This window comes from Haliotis rubra, unplaced genomic scaffold, assembly GCF_003918875.1.
Source record: "Haliotis rubra isolate DU_JTF1 unplaced genomic scaffold, ASM391887v1 Scf870, whole genome shotgun sequence".
Lineage (NCBI taxonomy): Eukaryota > Metazoa > Mollusca > Gastropoda > Lepetellida > Haliotidae > Haliotis > Haliotis rubra.
The window spans coordinates 182,730-206,436 of NW_025767602.1; the positions used below are offsets into that span (position 1 = coordinate 182,730).

General features: G+C 41.1%; 1 protein-coding gene across 2 annotated transcripts in view; it reads right to left on the minus strand.

Moving 5' to 3' along the window:
• Window positions 1-3,632: 3,632 nt before the first annotated feature.
• Window positions 3,633-23,707, minus strand: part of LOC124263200 (A disintegrin and metalloproteinase with thrombospondin motifs 19-like) — a 31,072-nt gene continuing 10,997 nt past the window's right edge. The window contains exons 3-17 of one of the 2 annotated variants that reach the window (XM_046697777.1): window positions 20,285-20,365; window positions 19,213-19,333; window positions 18,814-18,916; window positions 18,426-18,510; window positions 17,454-17,525; window positions 16,304-16,446; window positions 15,657-15,706; window positions 14,649-14,757; window positions 11,720-11,890; window positions 10,922-11,051; window positions 7,476-7,602; window positions 7,219-7,272; window positions 6,733-6,882; window positions 5,048-5,296; window positions 3,633-4,328 (exon numbers count right to left, since the gene is read on the minus strand). In XM_046697777.1, coding sequence (XP_046553733.1) covers window positions 4,126-4,328; window positions 5,048-5,296; window positions 6,733-6,882; window positions 7,219-7,272; window positions 7,476-7,602; window positions 10,922-11,051; window positions 11,720-11,890; window positions 14,649-14,757; window positions 15,657-15,706; window positions 16,304-16,446; window positions 17,454-17,525; window positions 18,426-18,510; window positions 18,814-18,916; window positions 19,213-19,333; window positions 20,285-20,365 — 1,848 coding nt within the window. In that variant the 3' untranslated portion in view covers window positions 3,633-4,125. Of the gene's footprint in view, window positions 4,329-5,047; window positions 5,297-6,732; window positions 6,883-7,218; window positions 7,273-7,475; window positions 7,603-10,921; window positions 11,052-11,719; window positions 11,891-14,648; window positions 14,758-15,656; window positions 15,707-16,303; window positions 16,447-17,453; window positions 17,526-18,425; window positions 18,511-18,813; window positions 18,917-19,212; window positions 19,334-20,284; window positions 20,366-23,707 lie in introns of those variants that run through there. The other variant, XR_006894789.1, reaches the window with a different exon arrangement.

Here is a 23,707-nt window from a genome sequence, read left to right on the forward strand (position 1 = left end):
ATCACTTCCGGCTACTCTCCCATGTCAAGCTGACATCACTATGCGGTAACGTTCAAAACACATTCATTGTGATGGTGTCCTCCCATTTGTGAGAACTCCCAGTTGTGAGACACATTAATTAATGGTTCAGTGCACATAGGTGGTGTTTCCACATCCCCACAGTGAAAGTGGGATCAGCCCAGTTGCTATGACTACCAAGTGCTCTGCCGGACAGAGTGAATGAAAGCAGTCTAAATGTTGTCAATGCATGTATGGCCATTGAAATATAATCTCAACAAGTCAGTGCAATCAGAGTGAAATGTGTATATGCTTGAGTATAAAATAACCAGTATAAATGATTAACAATACATGCTAAATGCGGCTTATGATTCAGCTACTGCCCTATACATCTTGATAGCCCTGGTACAGATTTTGAATAAATCAGGGAATAGTCATTTCAGTGTCTTTCACACAATCACTTTTGATCCGACCTGTTAAATTTTTAGTCAACATATTAATCTAATGTCAAAATATTTAATTTTATATTTGACAAATGTTTTTTTAAATATACAACCCATAGTTATAATTAGAGCTGGTCTCTAAACTGTGTATAATGTTTTCTACATTATTGTCATGTATATTTTGTACATACAAATAAAACCTATTTTGAAATGACTTCTTATGTTTCTTTGAATGAAGGAGGTATTTTCGTTCATTAAAAGCTCTTCCAAGAGCAGAGTTGTGTGACAGTGTCGACTGTATCATGAACCCGTGTTTATGCTTCACTATCAAATAGTGACGACACAAGATATTAACGAAAACGATCAAGCCCCAGCCGAGGCGCCCGTCAAAAACACATGCAGATGCTAAGTTACGCCAAGTTGTCAAACGGTTATCTTAAATGGTACATTATAACAATAGACCAATATTGAGTGCAGTGCAGACCTCCTGACTGCACTGCATTGTACATTCAATTTCACCGCTCTGACGGTGTCCCATACATTCAGGTATCAACCTTACACCAAGCCTGGAACCGAAATCTTAGCAACTCCTCAAAAAGGAATCGAACCGAGCAATGTCACTCATCCAAGTGCATTTCGCCGCCATCTGTATTATATTCACATAATGACTTCAGTGGTGATTTGGGCTGCATTTAATGCTACGTATTAAACAAGAGAAATGTTAGACACAATTCAGGTCGAGTTGGATCAATGATATTATTCGACAGCTTTGGGAGCTTCCGCCCTGCCCCACTTATAGATACAACCAACAAGGTGCCCCCTTAGGCAAGTGACTGTGTAAATGGGTACCCGGTAGAAACGTAATCGACAGTTTTTATGCTGAAGGAAAACCAAGTTCTATGGATAGTCAACTTCTTTATTGCAATGGGTGCGACGTGTCGGTGTAGGTACTAGCACCGTTATCAAGCACCGTTATCTCTCTCTCTTGCTTGAGTTCCATAGAACTTGGTTTTCCTTCATCTATACAATTTCTAAAATGCCTCTCAAGTTTTTAAGGAAGCAGAGAATGTACATGAACACTGGCCTGGTGAGAGAATAATTGCGGCCTTGCATGAGTATTGCGCTATTTCAATAGATTTCAGGAAGAGGCTTATAATTAGTCATCATCATGGTTAAGATGTATTTGTACGGGTTTTCCACCGCATCCCAACTCTCCACAATTCACTACAAGCGTCAAGCGTGCCACTGCGTTAGAACTGATGGCTGCAATCCAAGTTCCGCCCTGATTAATATTCTTAATGTGTTTAGCACCCGTCCGTTTCTGTCTCACCATCGTGGCATATCGTCCAAGATCAATGCTTGCATCACTTCCGGCTACTCTCCCATGTCAAGCTGACATCACTATGCGGTAACGTTCAAAACACATTCATTGTGATGGTGTCCTCCCATTTGTGAGAACTCCCAGTTGTGAGACACATTAATTAATGGTTCAGTGCACATAGGTGGTGTTTCCACATCCCCACAGTGAAAGTGGGATCAGCCCAGCCCAGTACCCACAGGAGGCATGGTTCATTGATGAGTTGATTAATGAAATAGATTATCAAAGATTTTATTTACAAAGAAGAAATAGTTCATTAAATATTTTATTTATTCAGAAGAATATGTAATTATGATAACACATTTTTATTGACTATTATGAAGTTTGAAAGTTATTTTGGTTTAAACATATTTTATTATCATTATCAAAGTGTTTAATTTTTAAGGACATTTACTGGAGTATGTTAATCAATTTATCTTATAAAGTTTCATTAAGTTACCTCCAAAAGATTCAGTTACATAGCAAATCAGTAAGTAGCTAGGGTTAATCCATTCTATCAGGCAGGGGAGTATTTGTGTTTTCTTTGTTAATTACCTACTCCACTGTCTCATAACCTGGAGTCTCACAATTGGGAGTTCTCACAAATGGGAGTAGACCCATTGTGATTGTACACGAAACCCAGACATACTGTCGTCTCTTTCAATGTTTCGGAGTTATATTGGAGTAGCCTCCCTTTGACCGTAAGTATACTTGTACCCAACATAGTTTGGTATCATTACAAGAAGGTACTATACGGTGTGTAGGGATCTAAACCGATTTAGGTGACGCTTCCCAATATGCTTTTCAAGACACCGTGGTACGAAGTAGTTTAATTTCTACATCCTCCATCACAGAATGAGTGAGTGTAGATCTAAGCCGCATGTATCAACATTCCAACATTAGCCAGGTGGGTGGGCACCAGAAATAGGCTTCCCACATTCCCCCAATATTGGAAGTCAAACCCAAGCCTTCAGCCTACAGAGATTTTCATAAAAAAACATTTATGGACAAAGACGAAAGCTCGGTTCTGTATTTTTATTCTTTTCTTCATATAAAATATCAACAAGTATATGAATATATTCCAACAATATTAATCATATCAAAAACCATTGGACGTTGAATGCCATATTGCTTTGAACATATTAATAACTGATTTGATCTCTATATGCCCGTTAAACTGAAGACATACAAAAATATCAAAAAGCTAACTGTATGACTGACTGACTGACTGACTGAGTTTGGTTTTACGCCGCTTTTAGCAATATTCGAGCAACATCACGGCGGGGGACACCAGAAATGGGCTTCACACATTGTGCCCATGTGGGGATTCGAACCCGGGTCTTGGGCGTGACGAGCCAACGCTTTAACCATTAACAGTACTGTGTATAAACTTTGACCATGAGCATAGTCATGGTGCTAAGTCATGGTGCTAACATACCTACAGGAGTTCATAGCTAATCTTTGAATCGAACCACGATTAATAAGTTCAACACAATTATGAATTTGTTTATTCGGACAGCTGATCGCTACCCAACATGTCAGGTTGTTTAGTAGAATCGTGTCAATCATTCTCATTGCGTGTATTTCTTCATCACACTTTTCACAGCACCCTTAACACTCACACTCAGCCTACATTCCCATACAAGAAACTCTCTTAATAAACGAGTCATCCTCACGGCTAGTCAAGATAGCAAAGCGCGGTACTGAAACTGAATACTGGTCATGGAATTACCCTAGATGAATGTTAGATTGTATATTAATATCTAGCACTAGTATATGTGCTTCTTGCAGTTATTGCCTCCTCTCTTCTTAATACATCATGTTTGAAGATATATTGGGTAAATTATAGGTCACCAACAACAAATGCTGGCTGCCGCAAGAGGCGACAAAATGAATTGGATGGTCAGACTGGGTGATGAATACCCATGGATGAAAACCTAGGATGTTAATCCCTGAATTGTCTGGTCTGGGATCGATTATTTACAGACCAACATGTTGAGATAGACCATAGCTGGAGTATGGCGTTAAACAACGAATAACAAACAAACATGAGCTTTGATTTTAAAGTTGTAGGTACATTAATATAATATATTTGGCACATTTTTCTGATCCATGAATCAGATAATAAAGACGTCATGATCTTAACCTGACCTTTCGGTACTGACCTTAAGTGTGGACTGAGCTGGGATCCACAAAGCGATCATAGAACAGCTGATTGTTTACAAGCATGTATGGAAGTTTCGAACAGATTAACGCCGAGATCGTTTTGAGGATCAGGTCCAGGGGTGAAAACAAGGTATGACTGTTGAAATTTATCGGCCAAATATGTTAATCGTACTGGCATGCATGAACTAAACGGGTTATAAGAAGTAAAAATATGGCCGCAAATGATGACGTCATGACATGCGCAGAATTGACATCCGGTGAACAAGTTTGGCAACAGTTTTCTCGTACTTGTCTGTCGGTGCTGCATTCCTTACCGTAGTTACTTAAAATATCGCATCGTTGTTGCTTGTCACCGTATTCGCAACCTGCAAAAAATACACATGAAACCAATTATTAGGATGTGTCACGGTGCTCACAATATTAGTTGCTGTTTTGTCTGGCCCAGACATTTTACAGGATTCCGTGACGTGGCTGGAAAATTGCAAAGTCAGGCGTTAAACAACAACCACACACGGACGCACACACAGACACACGCTGACACCTTTCCGATCATCTAGCATGTACAGTGAGTGGACAATTCTTAAGCTTGTTCGTTTAAACCGAAAGTTTCTTATTAGGACTTGTGGGAAAGATTCTTAATTGTTTTTCTTTCAAGACAATCTGTCCATTTGAGGTCAAAGAATATAATTTTATTGTCTACAATATCTTTCATTTCCTCGGAGCCTAATCAGATACCCGGGTGGTATGTATTAAACATTCGATTACTCATCATTACTGACCAGATATTTCTCAAAAGTAGAATTCTCCAATCCAGCGAAAGGGTTCCATTTGATAACTTGCGTTACCTCCCTTAGACTGTACACGCATGCGCCTTGAGGCCGATTGTGCCTCCCCACAACCCCAACCACACGCATTCAGAATACGAACGAAACACACAAGGACACTCTAGCACCACATCAACATACAGTAAAACACACACGAGAACAACCCAAACCAAAAACAAACCCCTAACAATCACCAACCCATCCACTAACATACCCCACCATTATACGAGGTCGACCTTATGAAGCCTCTTCTCTCTTACCAGTTTTGTCGACATTGCGATGGCTTGCACACGTTGAACAGCAGGAGAACGCAATGCTAGGTCTGTAACACTCGTATGGTTGTATGCTGGAGCAGTCGAGGCCGTCAGTAGAGACGTCTCTACATTGCCATGCATTGACGCTGAAGTTGCACGTCCCACAGCAGTCGTTGTCATAGATGTTACCGTTGGGGGTGATGGAGTGACAGTCTCGTGTGACGCAGCCGGGGAGTTTGTCTCCGTACTTGCAACCTTGGTTGAAAATAATTCTTGTAATGTTCATTGAATTCGGACCTCTGGGTAAGATGCATATTAATGAACGGCATTTTAAAATCTTGTTTGGATACAAATACCCATGAGAAACTAATAAAGTAAAACAACATTTGGCCTAATACTACTTTATACCTAGCCATTGCACCCGTTTCACCTGCATGAAGGGCACAGGTGGTTCTATTGATTGTAACTCTATACAGATCTTTATTTACTAATCGAATGTAGGTATGCCTTAGTATGGTTTTACGTCGCTTTTAAGAATATTCTAGCAATACAACAGCGGGGACACCAGAAATGGGCTTCACATATTGTACCCATGTGGGGACTCAAACCCGGGTCTTCGGCGTAAGAAGCAAACGCTTTGACCACTAGGCTACCGCACCGTCCCGAATGTAGGTATTACACATGAAAGAGCGTGTTGGGCAGAAAAGAAAAGGGGCAGCTGAGGGGGATATAGGATGTGAATCGGTATATCAGAATTCTGGCGGGACTTTGGCTACATTTTCATTGAAAGAACACCAGGGCGTGCTTGTCGACGGCACCACACCTGTAGTCCCTGCATTATCACATTTATTCAACTTCGTAGACTTCATCTTACACTGATTGAGGTTAATTAATTAGCAATGGGTGATTTTGATGTCCTCGCATCCGCGTCGAAATTCCTACCAATCGGAAATGATGCGTATGCGATTTGCGATTCGCGCAAAAGATATAACTTTGAAGTTTGATCTAGCATTTTTGAAAATGTATACGATGCGTGGTTTGAGTAGTATTGGTAATATAGGTCCCTCTGTGGGCCTTTTCCGTACGGTGAAAAGGGGTTAAATGACGCGTGCAAGATTATGGTAATAATATTAAGACTTGCTCTTGTGCATGTTCAGACTTCTGGCAGTTCTGTTGTGTTCTATTGAGTTAAGCATGGTTGCCCCAAACAGACACATTATCCCCTCAATTCAGAGCTCCAAACACGGCAAAAGGAGTATCGTCAAATAAGGTATTCTCGAAAGTTTCATTTGCATTAACCCGTGAAGGTCCGGGTCAGAATGAACCTTTAGTAACCCATGCTTGTCGTAAGAGGCGACTAACGGGATCGGATGGTCAGGCTCGCTGGCTTGGTTGACACATGTCATCGGTTCCCAGTTACGCAGATCCTTGCTCATGCTGTTGATCACTGGATTGTCTGGTCCAGACTCGATTATTTAAAGACCGCCGCCATATAGCTGGAATATTGCTGAGTGCGGCGTAGTACTAAACTCACTCACTCACTCATTTGCATTATAAAACACTTGGTTATATGACGTGAATAATACGATGTAACAGAAGCATTCTTATCATAAAATCTTTGAAAAGGGATCACAATTTCGTTTGGCGGATGGTAGTGTATTAAAAATATCTCAACACTGACGGTACTTTACCTGGTGAAGTTGACTGAATTGTCCCACAGGATCCACAACAACGCTGCTGAATGTCACTTCTATAACAGGCGTATGGTGTCTCCGCCACCGCCGCTCTGCACGGTTTGCCGTTCACGGTAACGCCGGTTTCGTCACCAAACACGCAATCATCTGCAAGGATGAATGCAAGAAATCTCATCTATGTCATCGACTAACACTAAAACGTTGGAATGGGTGTATAGTTACTGAGGCAGAGTGAGTGAGTCAAGTGGAAGTAGGGCCGCCTTGTTCAGTAGTTTGGTTATATGGCACGGTGTGTGAACTTGATAGGGGAGGAAAACCCGAAGTAATGTTGTTAGGTTCACCGTTCGTGAAACGCAGGAACACAAGTTCTGACAAACTCACATCGTAGGTTTCTTACGCTTACAAAGAGAACTCTGGCTTTTGGATAAAGTAGGATAAAAACAACACGCTGCTGCTGATGGTGGTGGTGGTGTATTAACTTACCAACTTTAACTGGCGCATCTTCAGATTCAACACATCGCCCTTGTTCGCACCACTGGAATGACAGAATTGCCAGCATAAATGTAAATGACTTTCTGTCAGTTAAGGATAAATGAGGGTGTAAAATATAACAACATAAAACATCATGCATATCTAAAGATACGCATCATCTGTTGTCACGTTGAATGTTTTACTGGATGTCTCAAACTACAGTAAACAGCCTGAGAAAGGTCGCACTTGCAACCTGGGAATATCACCTTTTTTGTTGCCGCAGGAAGTTCCATCAGCACCGTGGTGTTCATTACATCGTATCTGGTTCTCATTCCCAGTACTCTTGTAGCAGAACATGGAGGTACAGATGTCGCTGACGGTGCTGAATGATGGTCCCTGTCAAGATGAAGGTAGTTTAAATGGTCATGGAGTGAGAGAGTTAAGCTTTATACCGCTTCTAGCAATATTCCAGCAACATCACGGCGGGGGACACCAGAAATGGGCTTCACACATTGTACCCATGTGGGGAATCGAACCCTGCGTGACGAGCGAACGCTTTAAAGGTCACATAAACCCTAGGGGGGTAAAAATACATCAATCACTAACTGGCATCGTTATAAATGAAACCCCGTCATTAAAACTACTCATTTCGACCTTTAATTGACTTAAATCGACCTTTTTGACAACAGTGCACAATTCTCACCCGCGAACGAAATTTCAACCAATCAGAGCGGCGCGCGTCTGTGACGTCATATGAGGAATAGCTTTGAGGGCCGATGCAGAATTCATCTACATTTTAGGGGTTAAATTATCTTGTTTACAGGCTTGTATAAACCTGAAATCGTGACAGTTGTTGTGGAAAATAAAAGCTATATGTTCTCACAATCTACTGTCATTTAATTTTGTCTCCTGCTTTGCCTAGTTTCCGAGTTACAACTTGTTTTCATAGACGATTCTGTCAAAATCGATTGGTGTCGTTAGGCCCTATTTGTATAATGACTGATCCAAATCGATCCCATTTCTGTGTTTTTTTACCTCGATATTTAATCATGTCATGTTAAAATCTGTTTGTATTCTCAAAAAAGTGTCGGCCCATAAGTTTTCACATCCAATACAGCAATTAATACTCCCTTGTTGTAACCCGTGTTAGGTGGTATAAACCTACACATGTTATTTGTCATCATTCACTTGATGGTCAGTTAATGAATTTATAACAGGTATAATTAGTGGTAACACACTTAGATTACCCGACAAAGGTTCCCATTTGGCATTTCTTGTGTCTGGAGTAAATATTCAACATTATAAACATCGATCAAAGGATTAACCGATAACACGCTGATTGATTAATTACTTTTATCTCACACAGCGGAATTGTCAAAAGGTAGTGTTTATGTATGTAGATTTACTAATCTATACTGAATACACTCTGTCGTGTCGGTGTCTGCGTAAAACAACGTCCTTCTTTCAAAGGATTAACCGGCAATACATTGATTGATTGCCCATTATTGGCTAACTAAATTACTGTTTTTAAAGAAAGGCGGACATTATGCAATTAGTTGCCAGGTGTGCTATCTTGGGTGACCAATGAGACTATACACCAATACCTGAAAAGATTTATCACTTTTTCGTATATTAAACTGTTAAAAGACACATCATTTGGAACAGTTTTGTGGATATTGATGGATACATTCCTCGAACAAGGTAATGGCCTGATATTGTTCCTATAACTTTAATCTGTTTTAATTTTAATATTTGCATTTTGATTTTATTCATTTGTCGTAGCATTCAACAGAATCATTGTTTTCGCCGTGAAGTGTAATGAGTCAGACAACATGCACTAGGGTGTGTGTGCGAATTATGATTCACATTGGCAAACTATAAAATGTCTAGATATTACAGTTCTGTTATAAATTCACTATAAGTATCAGCAGATCGTCTTCTTTTTATTTAGTTTCAAAATGCATACAAGTATGATAATAAACTAATTAGGATTATAAGACCAAATATAAAGACGCACATTGACTAGTATCCACATACTGGTGAGTGGACATTAACCATGGGAATGTAGCAAGAAATTTATCGCGCAGTATTGTGACTTCGACCCCCACCTCGCTTCCGTGGAAGAAATCGTTATGTTATAAGTTGTGTCATGCAAAATCCGTTTGGTTATGATTCCAATACATATTTAACTACGAGTAGAAAGTAGTCTTGATTATCTAACTTGATGAAAACAAACTATAATCTCATTAATTCTAACAGATTTTTTTTTTATTTTTAAAAATGGCGGCGCCCTGTCGGGAACATCCGCCAGTCTGAGGATAAATGGTATTTAGGTTTGTTTTCACCGAGTTACAAAATCAAAACTACTTTCTACTGGTAGTAAAATATGTATTTTATTGATGGCCAATAGGATTTTGCATGACATAGCGTATAACATAACAATTTCTCTCGTGGCAGCGAGGTGGGTGTCAATATAATACTACTTACAATATTATTGTTACTTCGACCACAACCTCACTTCCGAGGAAGAAATCGTTATGTTACAAGTTGTGTCATAGAAAATCTTTATGGTCATCAATCATATGCATATTTTATAACAACTAGTAAGTAGTTTTGATTCTTTAACTTCAGTGAAGCGATCTGAACACAAGTAAGATATCGTTTCAGGCTTCCACAACGCTCGCTTCGCACTCACAAACATAACCGATTTAGCACGAACTGCGGGGTCCTGTGGAAATCTGTGCATGGGGACACCATCGTCCGACCCCTAGGAGCAATTGACGACAAAGCAACGATTCGGCATGTCATCGTTGATGTCGAGAAATCATCAAAATGATGAGCGTGCTACACATTTTCTATACAACTAACTGAAAATCGTTCCTCATATGACGTCACTGCAGTGCTCTGGCGACAGAGTTACGTAACCTGTCTGTGGTTTCGTTGGCGGGCGAGAGGGAAGCAGGCGACTATTTGGCCACTTTTAATCGCTCGGTATTAATTAACCACAAGTTTTTAAAGAATACATTTGGTGTTCCGCATAAGACTAACCTCAAATCTTTCATATGTAATGGTTAAAAGAGTAACAAAAAACAAAGTTTAGTGGTTCTTTAACCACTTGGTTACCCCACCGCCCTGGGTCATGGAACTCTTTGATCCGTGTATGAGATCAGTGTATATCATGGCCGGCGAACTTGAGAGGAAATCCCGAGCGTCTCATGTGAGACGATTACAGGTTGAAGAAACGAACGGGATTTAAACCCAGATTCACTGGATCCTGTTACGGCTCAGAGACGCAACTGCGTATAAGCCCATTCCTGGTGTCTCCTCCCGTGATATTGCTGGAATATTGCTAAAGACGGTGTTAAACTAAACTCACTCACGCACTCTTTAAATCTTTCGTAGATGCACAGTATTGCACACTCAGATTCACAAAAATGTTTTTTTCTGTTAGCGTACTTAGAAGTATAGCTCTTCCCCCAACACTCTAACTTTTATTGTTAACACGATTGCTAGACATCAGACGTACAGGTGGTTTGCTATACGCAAGTTTTAGGTTCACAGTGAAACCCCGTTAATCAAAACGCTACCGCCATCCCCCAAATAACGAGAATACTATTTGGACACGTGTGCGTAAATGATCACAATAGTAAGCGTCCGATTGCAAAGGTTCCGGACAAACGGGGGTTCCCTGTATCCATGTTGTATTTGACCTTACCTTACAGTAGTAAGACATTTGACCACCGATGTGTTTACATTGTTGATCGGGACTGAACAGTTGACCTGGAGCCGGACTGTTTACAGTCGGGACGCTTGGGGTATGATTCAACAAGCACGACTGTCTGCCTCTGAAACGAAAGGGGGTCAGTGAGTTGGCTGGTCTGTTGCCCTCTTTGAACAGTATTTCACACAATACGGCGGGATGAATACCCAAAATGATCCAGATCTTGGACGTTCACAACCCTTGAGCAAGGTGATGATAAACTGTAAATACATTCCAGGAGAATCAGAGTTTTAAACCTTGATGACAAGCTTCTTGGAAGCCCAAGAAACGATACTCGGCACAGTTTATTGAGGCGTCAAAGACGACTTGGGAACTTGTGTCGGCCGAAATGCCTTTTTAAAGACGCTTTATTTTCTCTCGATTTCTTTACAAACAACATCGTACAGCTGTAATACAGCTGAAGCAAATATATACTCATCATATAGTCACATTGGTACAATGTACTTCTTTGCTATGGATGTGGAAAGGGTTTTGTCGCTTCTATTATGAAAGAGAATCAGTGAGCGACGGTACTTTATCAGATCTTAGCTTCATCAGATCATGATGTGAGAGAAAGGCCGGAAAGTGAGTTTGGTCTCAGGTTCTTTGACCAGATCGCAAGAATGGATATATACTAAGCTGGGAACCAATGACCATAATCTGTGACAACCTGGTATTGGATTCCAAGATCATATGATAGTGACACAAGGGAAACAACTCGGCATATTCACTGATCAACATGGTCTAACTTACTGTTTCAATTTGTTTTCAAAGAAGTTTGCCATTTGTTGCATGGAGCAGCTTGAGAAGCGCCATGGGTTCGCTTTGGTCAGTTCTGTAGGCTCGACTGGTTGCCCGGCCATCAGGTAGCGGTCACGGGAACTACAGCTGGGATCGTCGTCCCCGTCATGGGTGGCGTTCATACTGGAAACAGACACATGTGGTGGTGCACATATTGTGAAGTTGTGGTGGGTTTAGCTTAACGCAGCTTTAATTATAATTCTAGCTTCCTCAAACTGTATCAGATTAATGTGGAAGTCATGCAGATATCGTACATCTACCAGCGATCACGAACGAGAAGAAACATTGGCGATTCGAACGGCATCGAACCCGGAATCATTAGGTTTCTTGTCAGTGGGAGTGGAAAGGTCGAGGTCGTGCAGCTTGTAAATGAAACCCACAGATGACAAATGTGGAGACATAATAAGGATAAATTCGAATCTTTGCACGGCCATTACTGCGCCTTGATGCCATGCATGGGTTTGAGATGAAGGTTGGATGGGGTTGCGATGATGGTAGGATGTGCTTGAAGTGATATTTGGGCGGTGTTTGAATGATGTTTGTAGGGGGTGGTAACGAGGGCTGTATGGGGTTGACATAAAGGTTGGATGGACGCCTGGTGGATGTGTAATTAAAGCTGGATGTGGGCGGCCTTTGAATGATGTTTGTAGGGGGTGGTAACGAGGGCTGTATGGGGTTGACATAAAGGTTGGATGGACGCCTGGTGGATGTGTAATTAAAGCTGGATGTGGGCGGTGTTTGAATGATGTTTGTAGGGGGTGGTAATGAGGACTGGGCGGGGTTGACATAAAGGTAGGATGGACGCCTGGTGGATGTGTAATTAAAGCTGGATGTGGGCGGTGTTTGAATGATGTTTGTAGGGGGTGGTAATGAGGACTGGGCGGGGTTGACATAAAGGTAGGATGGACGCCTGGTGGATGTGTAATTAAAGCTGATGTGGGCGGCGTTTGAATGATGTTTGTAGGGGGTGGTAATGAGGGCTGTATGGGGTTGACATAAAGGTTGGATGGACGCCTGATGGATGTGTAATTAAAGCTGGATGTGGTCGGCGTTTGAATGATGTTTGTAGGGGGTGGTAATGAGGGCTGTATGGGGTTGACATAAAGGTTTGCTGGTCGCCTGATGGATGTGTAATTAAAGCTGATGTGGGCGGCGTTTGAATGATGTTTGTAGGGGGTGGTAACGAGGGCTGTATGGGGTTGACATAAAGGTTGGATGGACGCCTGATGGATGTGTTATTAAAGCTGGATGTGGTCGGCGTTTGAATGATGTTTGTATGAGGTGGTAATGAGGGCTGTATGGGGTTGACATAAAGGTTGGCTGGTCGCCTGATGGATGTGTAATTAAAGCTGGATGTGGTCGGCGTTTGAATGATGTTTGTATGAGGTGGTAATGAGGGCTGTATGGGGTTGACATAAAGGTTGGATGGACGCCTGATGGATGTGTAATTAAAGCTGGATGTGGTCGGCGTTTGAATGATGTTTGTAGGGGGTGGTAATGAGGACTGGGCGGGGTTGACATAAAGGTGGGATGGACGTCTGGTGGATGTGTAATTAAAGCTGGATGTGGGTGGCCTTTGAATGATGTTTGTAGGGGGTGGTAATGAGGACTGGGTGGGCTTGACATAAAGGTTGGCTGAGGCCTGGTGGATGTGTAATTAAAGCTGGATGTGGGCGGCCTTTGAATGATGTTTGTAGGGGGTGGTAATGAGGACTGGGTGGGCTTGGCAAAAAGGCTGGATCGGCGCCTGGTGGATGTGTAATTAAAGCTGGATGTGGTCGGCGTTTGAATGATGTTTGTAGGGGGTGGTAATAAGGACTGGGTGGGGTTGACATAAAGGTTGGATGGACGCCTGATGGATGTGTTATTAAAGCTGGATGTGGGCGGTGTTTGAATGATGTTTGTAGGGGGTGGTAACGAGGGCTGTATGGGGTTGACATAAAGGTTGGCTGGTCGCCTGATGGATGTGTAATTAAAGCTGATGTGGGCGGTGTTTGAATGATGTTTGTAGGGGGTGGTAACGAGGGCTGTATGGGGTTGACATAAAGGTGGGATGGACGCCTGGTGGATGTGTAATTAAAGCTGATGTGGGCGGCGTTTGAATGATGTTTGTAGGGGGTGGTAACGAGGGCTGGGTGGGGTTGACATAAAGGTTGGATGGACGCCTGATGGATGTGTTATTAAAGCTGGATGTGGTCGGCGTTTGAATGATGTTTGTAGGGGGTGGTAATGAGGGCTGTATGGGGTTGACATAAAGGTGGGATGGACGCCTGATGGATGTGTTATTAAAGCTGGATGTGGGCGGCCTTTGAATGATGTTTGTATGGGGTGGTAATGAGGGCTGTATGGGGTTGACATAAAGGTTGGATGGACGCCTGATGGATGTGTAATTAAAGCTGGATGTGGTCGGCGTTTGAATGATGTTTGTAGGGGGTGGTAATGAGGGCTGTATGGGGTTGACATAAAGGTGGGATGGACGCCTGATGGATGTGTTATTAAAGCTGGATGTGGGCGGCCTTTGAATGATGTTTGTATGAGGTGGTAATGAGGGCTGTATGGGGTTGACATAAAGGTTGGATGGACGCCTGATGGATGTGTTATTAAAGCTGGATGTGGTCGGCGTTTGAATGATGTTTGTAGGGGGTGGTAATGAGGACTGGGCGGGGTTGACATATAGGCTGGATCGGCGCCTGGTGGATGTGTAATTAAAGCTGGATGTGGGCGGTGTTTGAATGATGTTTGTAGGGGGTGGTAATGAGGACTGGGTGGGGTTGACATAAAGGTTGGATGGACATCTGGTGGATGTGTAATTAAAGCTGGATGTGTACGGGAGGGGTGGGTGGGGTTGACAATGGTTGGAGGGGTGTGCGGGGTGACCAACCTGTGTGCCAACTCGTGGGTAGCCGAGTGGACACTTTGGAATCCTGCATGGTCCTCGACGACGGAGACGCTGCGACCACCTTCACACAACGTCCCAACAAATGCCTGACCTGAAGAACACAACTCCGGATGTAACAGTAGACTATGACGAATACCGATACACTCAAACCTCTGTCAGTCCCAGCACATATCACCATGCACAATTAATGCCATAAATCTTTAATGCAGGTATCATGACCAACCAACACAAGAACTTAGAAATACAGGATATTATACCTGACATAAACAACCAATAAACAATGAATTTGGCAAAGTTGTCCTTAAGACTAAACGATATTAGCTCTGACACCTTGCAAAAGGACGACTTGGGACACACGCGAGATGTGTCGCAAGGGAGATAACTCAGGTAGTTCATGTGCTGGATGACTCCAAACGATAACGAATGACTTATAAAATCATAAAATTAATCATCAATATTAGAAAGATAATAACTAATATCAGTTGAATCGAATACTCGACTATATAGGACAGGGATCTATTACGAAGACCTGTATATTTGATTAGGAGTGGTGGTTGGTCACACAAACACGTGCAGGCACCTAGTTGCGGGTATAGTAACGTGCAGTATAATTGGACAAAATACTGTGACTATGTGTCCCAGTCCACCCAGCTGCAAATGGGTACCTCGTAAGGATGAGGATGTCTGATAACTCGCTGCGCCTAACAGGCTGAATGTGTTGAATACTCCCCAGGGAGTTGAGTTGGTTAAAAGGATGCCAGACAAAAAGACATCCGTTTATAAAGGGAACATTCCAGCGCCTTGAGCATGTACTAGTTGCGCTATATAAATATCCTATAATATAATAATACTGCTACTACACTACCACCAATACCACTACTACTACTACTTCCTATCTGCTACTGTAACTACTACTACTACTGCTACTACTACTACCACTACTGCCTATCTGCTACTGTTACTAGATCTATGATAATGATACTAAAATACCTTTGGTGTATTTGAATAAGACGCCATTGTCGGTTCCCAGAATGTCATACCTGAAAGGAGAGTAGTTAAGTTCATTGTATTAAGGTAGCATCACACGAGTTTTACATCTGTTCGAAAAAACAAACCAAAAAGAAACCAACATTTAAATGGTGTGACCCAAGAGGTGACGGACACCGTTTGAAGACATCTTGTCTAACGATGTGACAGCGCGATTCATCTGTGCTGAAACAGTCCAGCAAGCATCATCTCTAATCTGAGTCGGATGGAGACGTCCAGCAGAGATGTTGTTGATGATGCACATGGAGTTGGCGCTGTGGTTTATGGTCGCTTTGAACAATAATTCCCGTATGTAAATGTCTGAATGTTGTAGGTATTAAGTGTAAAGACAGGTATTGAGGAACCGAAGATAATGATAGAGTCGGATATGGAACTGAAACCCCGATCCCAGGATCCTGGCACACCTAAGTGACGCAACTGAGCGATTCTGATGACACATGCCCCCACGTTGTATCTATGTCTATGTGTGACTGTTACGAGTCTAAAAATAAATTGATGAAAGAGTTACAATCAAATAATGCACTAATAATGCATAAAGTATGCACTATAAGAACACGTAATGAAAGGAAACTTTGTTTTTACATGCTTACCCGGTAAATAACATCACGTGATCATTCTCTGGAAGTGGATTCGAGGCCACGTAGTTTCGCAAAGCGTACAATGTACTGTTGGCATTTACATTATTTCTCATTGCAAACTGACTTGTGAGTTCGGCTGTTGGTGATGTTGCAGTCTACAATAGAAACAGACGATGCGTAGTTAGGACAAATGATGGGCCTTGTTGATCACTTAAACCCTATTTATCAGGACTCACTGCTCTCCAGACTGTCAAAGTTCAAAATGTCTTAAAAAACATCCCGAGGCCGGAAATGTTGTCCGGTTTAGACAGAGATCCGGATTAGGGATTTGTCAAAAAGGAGATAAAGAAGTGGAAAATACAGATTAGATTGAACGAGTTTACTCTGTGTAATACCGTGGAAAATTCGGAACCACTTATGCGGTTCGTCATTGACAGAAATTCGGAAAAGTCAGAATCCGGTTTGGGCAGATATTAGGGCATTAGTCTAACACATGTCTTAATTCGGAAATTGCTATTCCTGGTAAGAGCAAACTTTGCAACCACTGACATGATCATGTCTATCATGGTTTTAATTAACGATTACCTTGAACTTTCAGATAACGGGAACTAAATATGTTAATAACAGTTATTAAACGAAGTAGAAATGCGTATTTCTCTGCAATACGACTGCCATGTGACGGCACAGCCTCCAGGTCAGACAATCATGTGATTCCAGATCAGACAATCCAGTGACAATGATTCTGTGCTAGATAATCCATCTATGTCGAGTCCAGAAAGACAATTTAGTGACACAACAGACTCGACGGAATTTGTTGACGCTAAACACGTATGTCAACGTCGAATAGTTGATAGGATCAGAACTCCTAGATTTAAACTAAGTCTTAATTCATGATAAATTTGTATTCACATTCTACTAATTTCCTGACGAATCCGGATTAAATGATGTCATTGGTCCGCAGTATACTATCCCGCGTACGGCTGTATCTTGAGTAATTGAGTGGTCAGACTCGTATAATGGGGGGTTGCAATCGAGGGGTGATACCCATAACAGCAAGCATTGAGTAAGTCGTGCCTTCACTCAATGATTTTACAGACCGCTTTGATAAACCTGGAAAGTTGCGGTTTTAAACAAACAAACAAGGAAAACTTCATCGACTTACCTCAGAAATGATTATATCTACAATACTGACATTTATGTTGTAGGCTGAGATTGTGGCAAAGCGGACGTTCACCTACACGAAACAAAACAGACGATATTACCACCCATCTTAAGTTTGAGATCTCATGACCGTCTTTGTGTTTTTTCTACAAACAAACAACTATATAAAACATAACCAGCAGGGACCGGGATTCGAACCCACAGCCCTACGGTTCGTCTTTCAATAGTGAGTGAGGGCCGTAGGTGACGCTTGTCCCTTGTGATGAACTGACACACCAACTCTCTCTCACTTGGCGGAAAACATTCTAATACATGTCAAGGTTTAACATATAACTGAAAGTTTACAATGACCTATTACAATATGTTAAAAAACAATTTCTTTAAAACATACAAATGCATGTCAATGGAATATTTTATGGTTTAATTGTACATAAAACTGAACAACTAACAAAAATTCAAATATTTGTAAACCAACTAGACCAAATATGACATTCTATAAGCAATTGTTGGAAAGAACAAAGGCATTCGTGTAGTTTTAATTCAATAATCAAAACGAACTTTTCAAATACTATGACACAAAGAACAGTGCCTGGCTGCTGTGGAATCCAATGAAAATGAACATAAAATAAACGTCAGAATGTGTATGAATGAGTGAGTGAGTGAGGTGAGTTTGATGCCAATTTGAACAGTATTTCAGCTATATAATATCGTGTCAGCTTGGTGAGGGAAGAATGTCCCTTATGATGTCATTCCTGCACTCGATGTCTAAACCCCAATGATAAACAACTCGATGTCTAAACCCCAATGATAAACAAATCCCTTAACGATAAGAAAACACAACTGGGCATGACGATATGTTGCATCCGAAACCAAGTTGGTTTCAAACCCGGTTTGAAATGAAACTACAATTTCCCTGTTCAATACTGCATAAATGTAAAGGCTATTACGAAGAAAGAATTCAAAAGTAACTTACCCCTCTAAAAACTAGCCCTATATAAGTCTTTATAGCTGCTTTCGTCTGATCTATTGTTGCTGTTCGATTTACAACCGTGCGCCAACTGTTGATGACAATGAAACATTAAACCAATTAAACTATATCTAGAGTGAGTGAGTATGGCTTTACGCCGCTATTAACAATACAACACCAGAGAAGGGCTTCTCACATTGTATCCATCTGGGGAATCGAACCCAGTCCTTCGGTGTGTCAACGATGTTACGTTTTATATACGAACTTTGGTAAAAAACAAAGTATTCTTATGATGCCATTGAATTCGTTGTATTCGAAAAATGATTTTTTATCAGAAAAAAACATTATTATCAGTGGAAAAGGATATACTCACTGCAGTTAAAGATATACTCACTGCTGAAAAAGCTGATAATCTACTATGACTAAAACGTCAATCTTGTACTCGGGGGTTGTTTGCCGTCTGTGCCGTAATGAATGGCTATGATGTTGATTGTATTCTGAAATACAAATCAACAAATACCCATAAAAAAACTACGTTTGTATCGGCGGCGAAAAGAGTGTCTTCTAATTGAATATCTTCACATGTGTTCATAAACGTATAATATATAGCCAATTACTGTTACGTTATAAACATTGGCAGAATTAGTGTATGGATGTGTAAAGTAAAATATTGATTTATCGAGTTGTATTGAAAAATAAGGTTTTGTTTTTGAGAATATATATGGTCAAAATAACATACTAGGGTATTTACAGGCATACTTAGAAAACAGAAATGACATTATACGAATTCTACCTATTTTTTTAGTGTTGGAGCCTCCAACGAACGGAACTAGATGATGAAGGTGTCGGTAGGATGCACCACTTGACGCCGGGTTCAGACTATAAAGCTCGCCGCGATCCATTAGAAACCCTGACTGAAAATTGAAGACATAACTGTCAGTGAAATGTGTGTGTGAGAAAGGTTTTACGCCGCTTTGAGCAATATTCCAGCAATATCATGTACCCACGTGGAGAATCGAAACCGGGTCTTCGGCGTGACGAGCCAACGCTTTTACCACTAGGCTACCCCATCACGTCGTCAGTGAAATGATAGATAACAGAGAAGTACACCTTTGACAATGAAAGGGTAAAGCATGTATGATAGGTATGATGGAATTTCTATCATCATCATCATCATATTCATCATCATCATTAAACAGAGAATAACAACCACTAAATGCGCCCTTTTCGGGTTTGCGGTTAATCCCGGCACAGTCCGGCTGGTAAGTGTCTTAATTAGCTCAAGGCCCTTGACCACTCACACACGCAGTCAAGAAAGCGAAATCTTCAAGGAAGCGCTGGCTAGTTGAACCCACCAAGAACCTTTAGGAGAGTATCAGAAGGGCTGCAATCCTGGCAACTGCCTTTTCTTTTCTAACTCGAAAATTCAATCATCATATACTTCAAATGACTTAAGGCCATTCGTTTCACAAGAAAGGAGAGAAAAAAACAGGTTAGGAATAGATAAACTATTGACAAGTCAAGTTTGTTGGTATGGATCAGGCTGTTGCTGTATATGGAACTATTCCGCTGTATATGGAACTATTCCAAAGAAATATATTATTGTCATTTTCCAATACCAATTTTCCGTACCATGGACGGACGTCTGTATAACACCCGTAGCATAACAGTAAATATAGGACTCAGCCACGCTATCATGTCTCACAAGGTGTTGGTCAGGATAATTATATGCACTACATGATCTACATTTCATATTTACATTTAGATGCAAAATCACACATTTAAGGTTACGAGTGCTAAGTGAGATGTCCTGAGCAGCAATAAAAGCCTTCTTTGTAACTTTTAAGCCTTATTATCACACGTACTATACGATACAATGGTCTGGATCCTATCATGGAGCATCTGACGTCAAAGGAACTGGTTCGATGGACATCTTCGTAAGATTTCTGAAAAAACAACAACACAGTTTTAAAAACACCAGTGATACGATCTCACACGTGATAACCTAAATATGTTTTGTTCTCGAGAAATAACATGTAACATTTTGTTTCGTATTCAATGCCATCCAGTGTTTTCAGGAACTGCAAAAGTCCGTTATATTGTGAGCCACATCATACCGAGCCTGTTTCCGATATACCGCCGACACAGTCGAGTCACCCAGAACAATGGGAATCACGAGTACTGAGTAAATGGCTTTTCAAAATAAATCGAAAGCAACAGAAACATCTTTTAACAATTCATTCCTGTTTCACACGGGAACAACAGTTAAAAATATAATTATAATGACACCCATATATCATCTTAGGTCATGCTGGTATTAGTGAGTGGGTGAGTGAGTGTGTGATTGTCTGTGTGTAGGTCTCTGTGTGCGTATGCATATAATGTTTGATATAATATAGTGAGTTTCGGTGAAAGGTTAAATGGGGGCCAATGAGTGAACATATGAGACGGTGAATTGATGTGATTATGGGATTTTATTTGGATACCAGTTACAGCAGAAAAACGAGATATTTGTTATACTTTGCTATGAGAATAAGTGGACATTAAAAACGTGTTATAATTATGTCAATGTATTTTTATAGCAGACACTTGTACTAGTCTGAAGGGTAACTGTTCTTTACGAGAAATTTCAGGGACAGTTTGTTTAGATAAATTCCAGAAGATGTAGAAGATTATTTAAGTGAACCGTACCAGATAGTTATGTGACACGTATTTTCCATTGATAAATTGATTTCACGTGGATTAACAGTCTTATTCTCTGGTGTTGCTGAACATTAAATAAAACGCAGTAGCAGAACGTTTATGCAATTGCCAACAGTACAGTGCCCTTACATTCCAAATAATTCAGACCACCTCCGTGGTGTAGTGGTTAGAGCGTCCGCCCGGAGAGCGGAAGGTCGCGGGTTCGATCCCCGACCGCGTCATACCAAAAGACGTTACAATATGGTACTTGTTGGTCCCTGCCTGGCGCTAGGCATTAATGGGTACAGCAAGTACTGGTCGGCTCGGAGTCAGTATAATGTGTCTGAGTGGGGTATTCATGCTTCACTGCGGCGTGGTATCTCCGTGGGCTAGCACTATAGAACCAGCTTAAGTCTGGGCTAGTACAAGCAGCCGCACATACACATACACACGCATGCACGTCGTCATATGAGCGAAATATTCTCAAGCACGACGTTAAACCCAATTTCACCTCACCTCACCAAATAATTCAGATGCATATATCTATGTACTTAGGACATACAAGTTGAAAAACAGCGAGGACATTAATCTGTAAACACAAGGGACTATTACCCTGGAAATACAAAGGACATTAGTCTGTGAACACCAAGGGCAAGATTAGTCTGTAAATACATAGGCTATTCGTGTGTAAATTTTACGGGAACTACACTGTAGGTACAACGAACTTTACTCTGTAAAACATAGGACATTTGTTACTACAAAAGGCAATATTTTGTAAATACAAATGATATTACCCTGTAAATGGCATTACTCTGTTAATGTCTTTGAAACATATAGAGCATATGTCTGTAAATTCATCGACATTAGTCTTTATTACAAAAAACATTACTCTGTAAATATGAAAGACATTTCTCTATAAATTGTTTTTCATAATTCAACATTTATTAAACTGGACGATTTAAACGTAAACCTTATACGGATTAACGGGAGTTTACGTTGACAAACAATACAACCCAGAGAATGTCAATGGTTCCATCTGTATGTTGTGGGGGTTTTCAACACTACCAGCAACAATTACACAAGAGACTCAATGCGCTGGTATGACCCTTGAGAAGGTCCAAGTCCATATTTCCTTCTGGGTTGGCTGAGTGACTCAGGGAGTTATATTTAAATCAGTATGCAGGATTTAATGCCCGCGTAAATTCCCTTTGTCATATTTTCCGTAAACCGCACTTTTAGGTTAAACAGCGCTGATAACTAATAATTGTATTTGTATGTATATCGTGGTCAATAGTGAATTACGTCTTTGTTGTATGAGTGGGTGAGAGAGAGAGAGAGAGAGAGAGAGAGAGAGAGAGAGAGAGAGAGAGAGAGAGAGAGAGAGAGAGAGAGAGAGAGAGAGAGAGAGAGAGAGAGAGAGAGAGAGAGAGAGAGAGAGAGAGAGAGAGAGAGAGAGAGAGAGAGATTGACTCAGTGGGCATGAGACTGTCGACCAGAGTGACTGATAGATGGAACTATTGTTTTAGAGAAAATATATTTTCAGCCAGTGCTGCAAGACGAACATGTATTTCCTGTTCACAAAATATAATTTATTTCAACATTAATCATTTCTGCTTCATGAGCTTCCTACTTTCTAAACATAATGTCTGATACTCCAACCATCCTATCACCTTCCAAACCTCACCACCGGCATATAAAATCGCCCGCTGCTTGAGAGCTCTTGTAACTTTGAGTGAGTGAATAAGCGTGCAAGCGTGAGGGACAATGGCTAAGCCAAAGTTATAAACCAAGGATTGTAATAAATGCGATTTTGGGATTCGAACTTAGAATACACGGAGCCTAGGACGACCAAGGGACGCAACTCTGCATCATGCAACAGCGGTCCTCTGATGGTCTTTGAAGAACGTTGTGGGTGAGATACCAGTACGCAGAGATAGCAGTACATCATTAGTATCAATATGTAATTAGCCAAATCAATTGGATCTGATTTATGGATACAGAAGGTCGTGAGAGATTACTGCGTGACCGTCACACGGCGTTCAACCTTACTCAATAAATAACGTTGATAGCAGTGTTTGAGGTGTTCACTTGTTACCCAATAAATGTACATGTAGACAACAGCATGGGGCAAGGTACTGGTGAATTGCTTGTGTTGAAAATAATAGTTGTAATATTTGTCAATGTCTTATTTGGGCAGTTATATAAACGAAGCAAAATTATTGCGAGTTTAGTGAGTGAGTGAGTTTAGTTTTACGCCGAGCTCAGCAATATTCAAGCTATATGACGGTGGTCTGTAAATTATCGAGTCTGGACCAGACAATCCAGTGATCAACAACAAGAGCATCGATCTACGCAATTGGGATACGATGACATGTGTCAACCAAGTCAGCGAGCTGACCACCCGATCCCGTTTGTCGCCTCTTACGACAAACATGGGTTACTGAAGATCAAATCTAACCCGGATCTTCACAGGTTATTACGTGCTTAGAACTAACGCGTACGATACTCTAAAAAATAAGTTCTTCCGCAAATATTACAGACCCTCGATATTGCGATATCGACTTCACTCATTGCACCTAATTGTGGAATCGAAACAGATAAAAGCT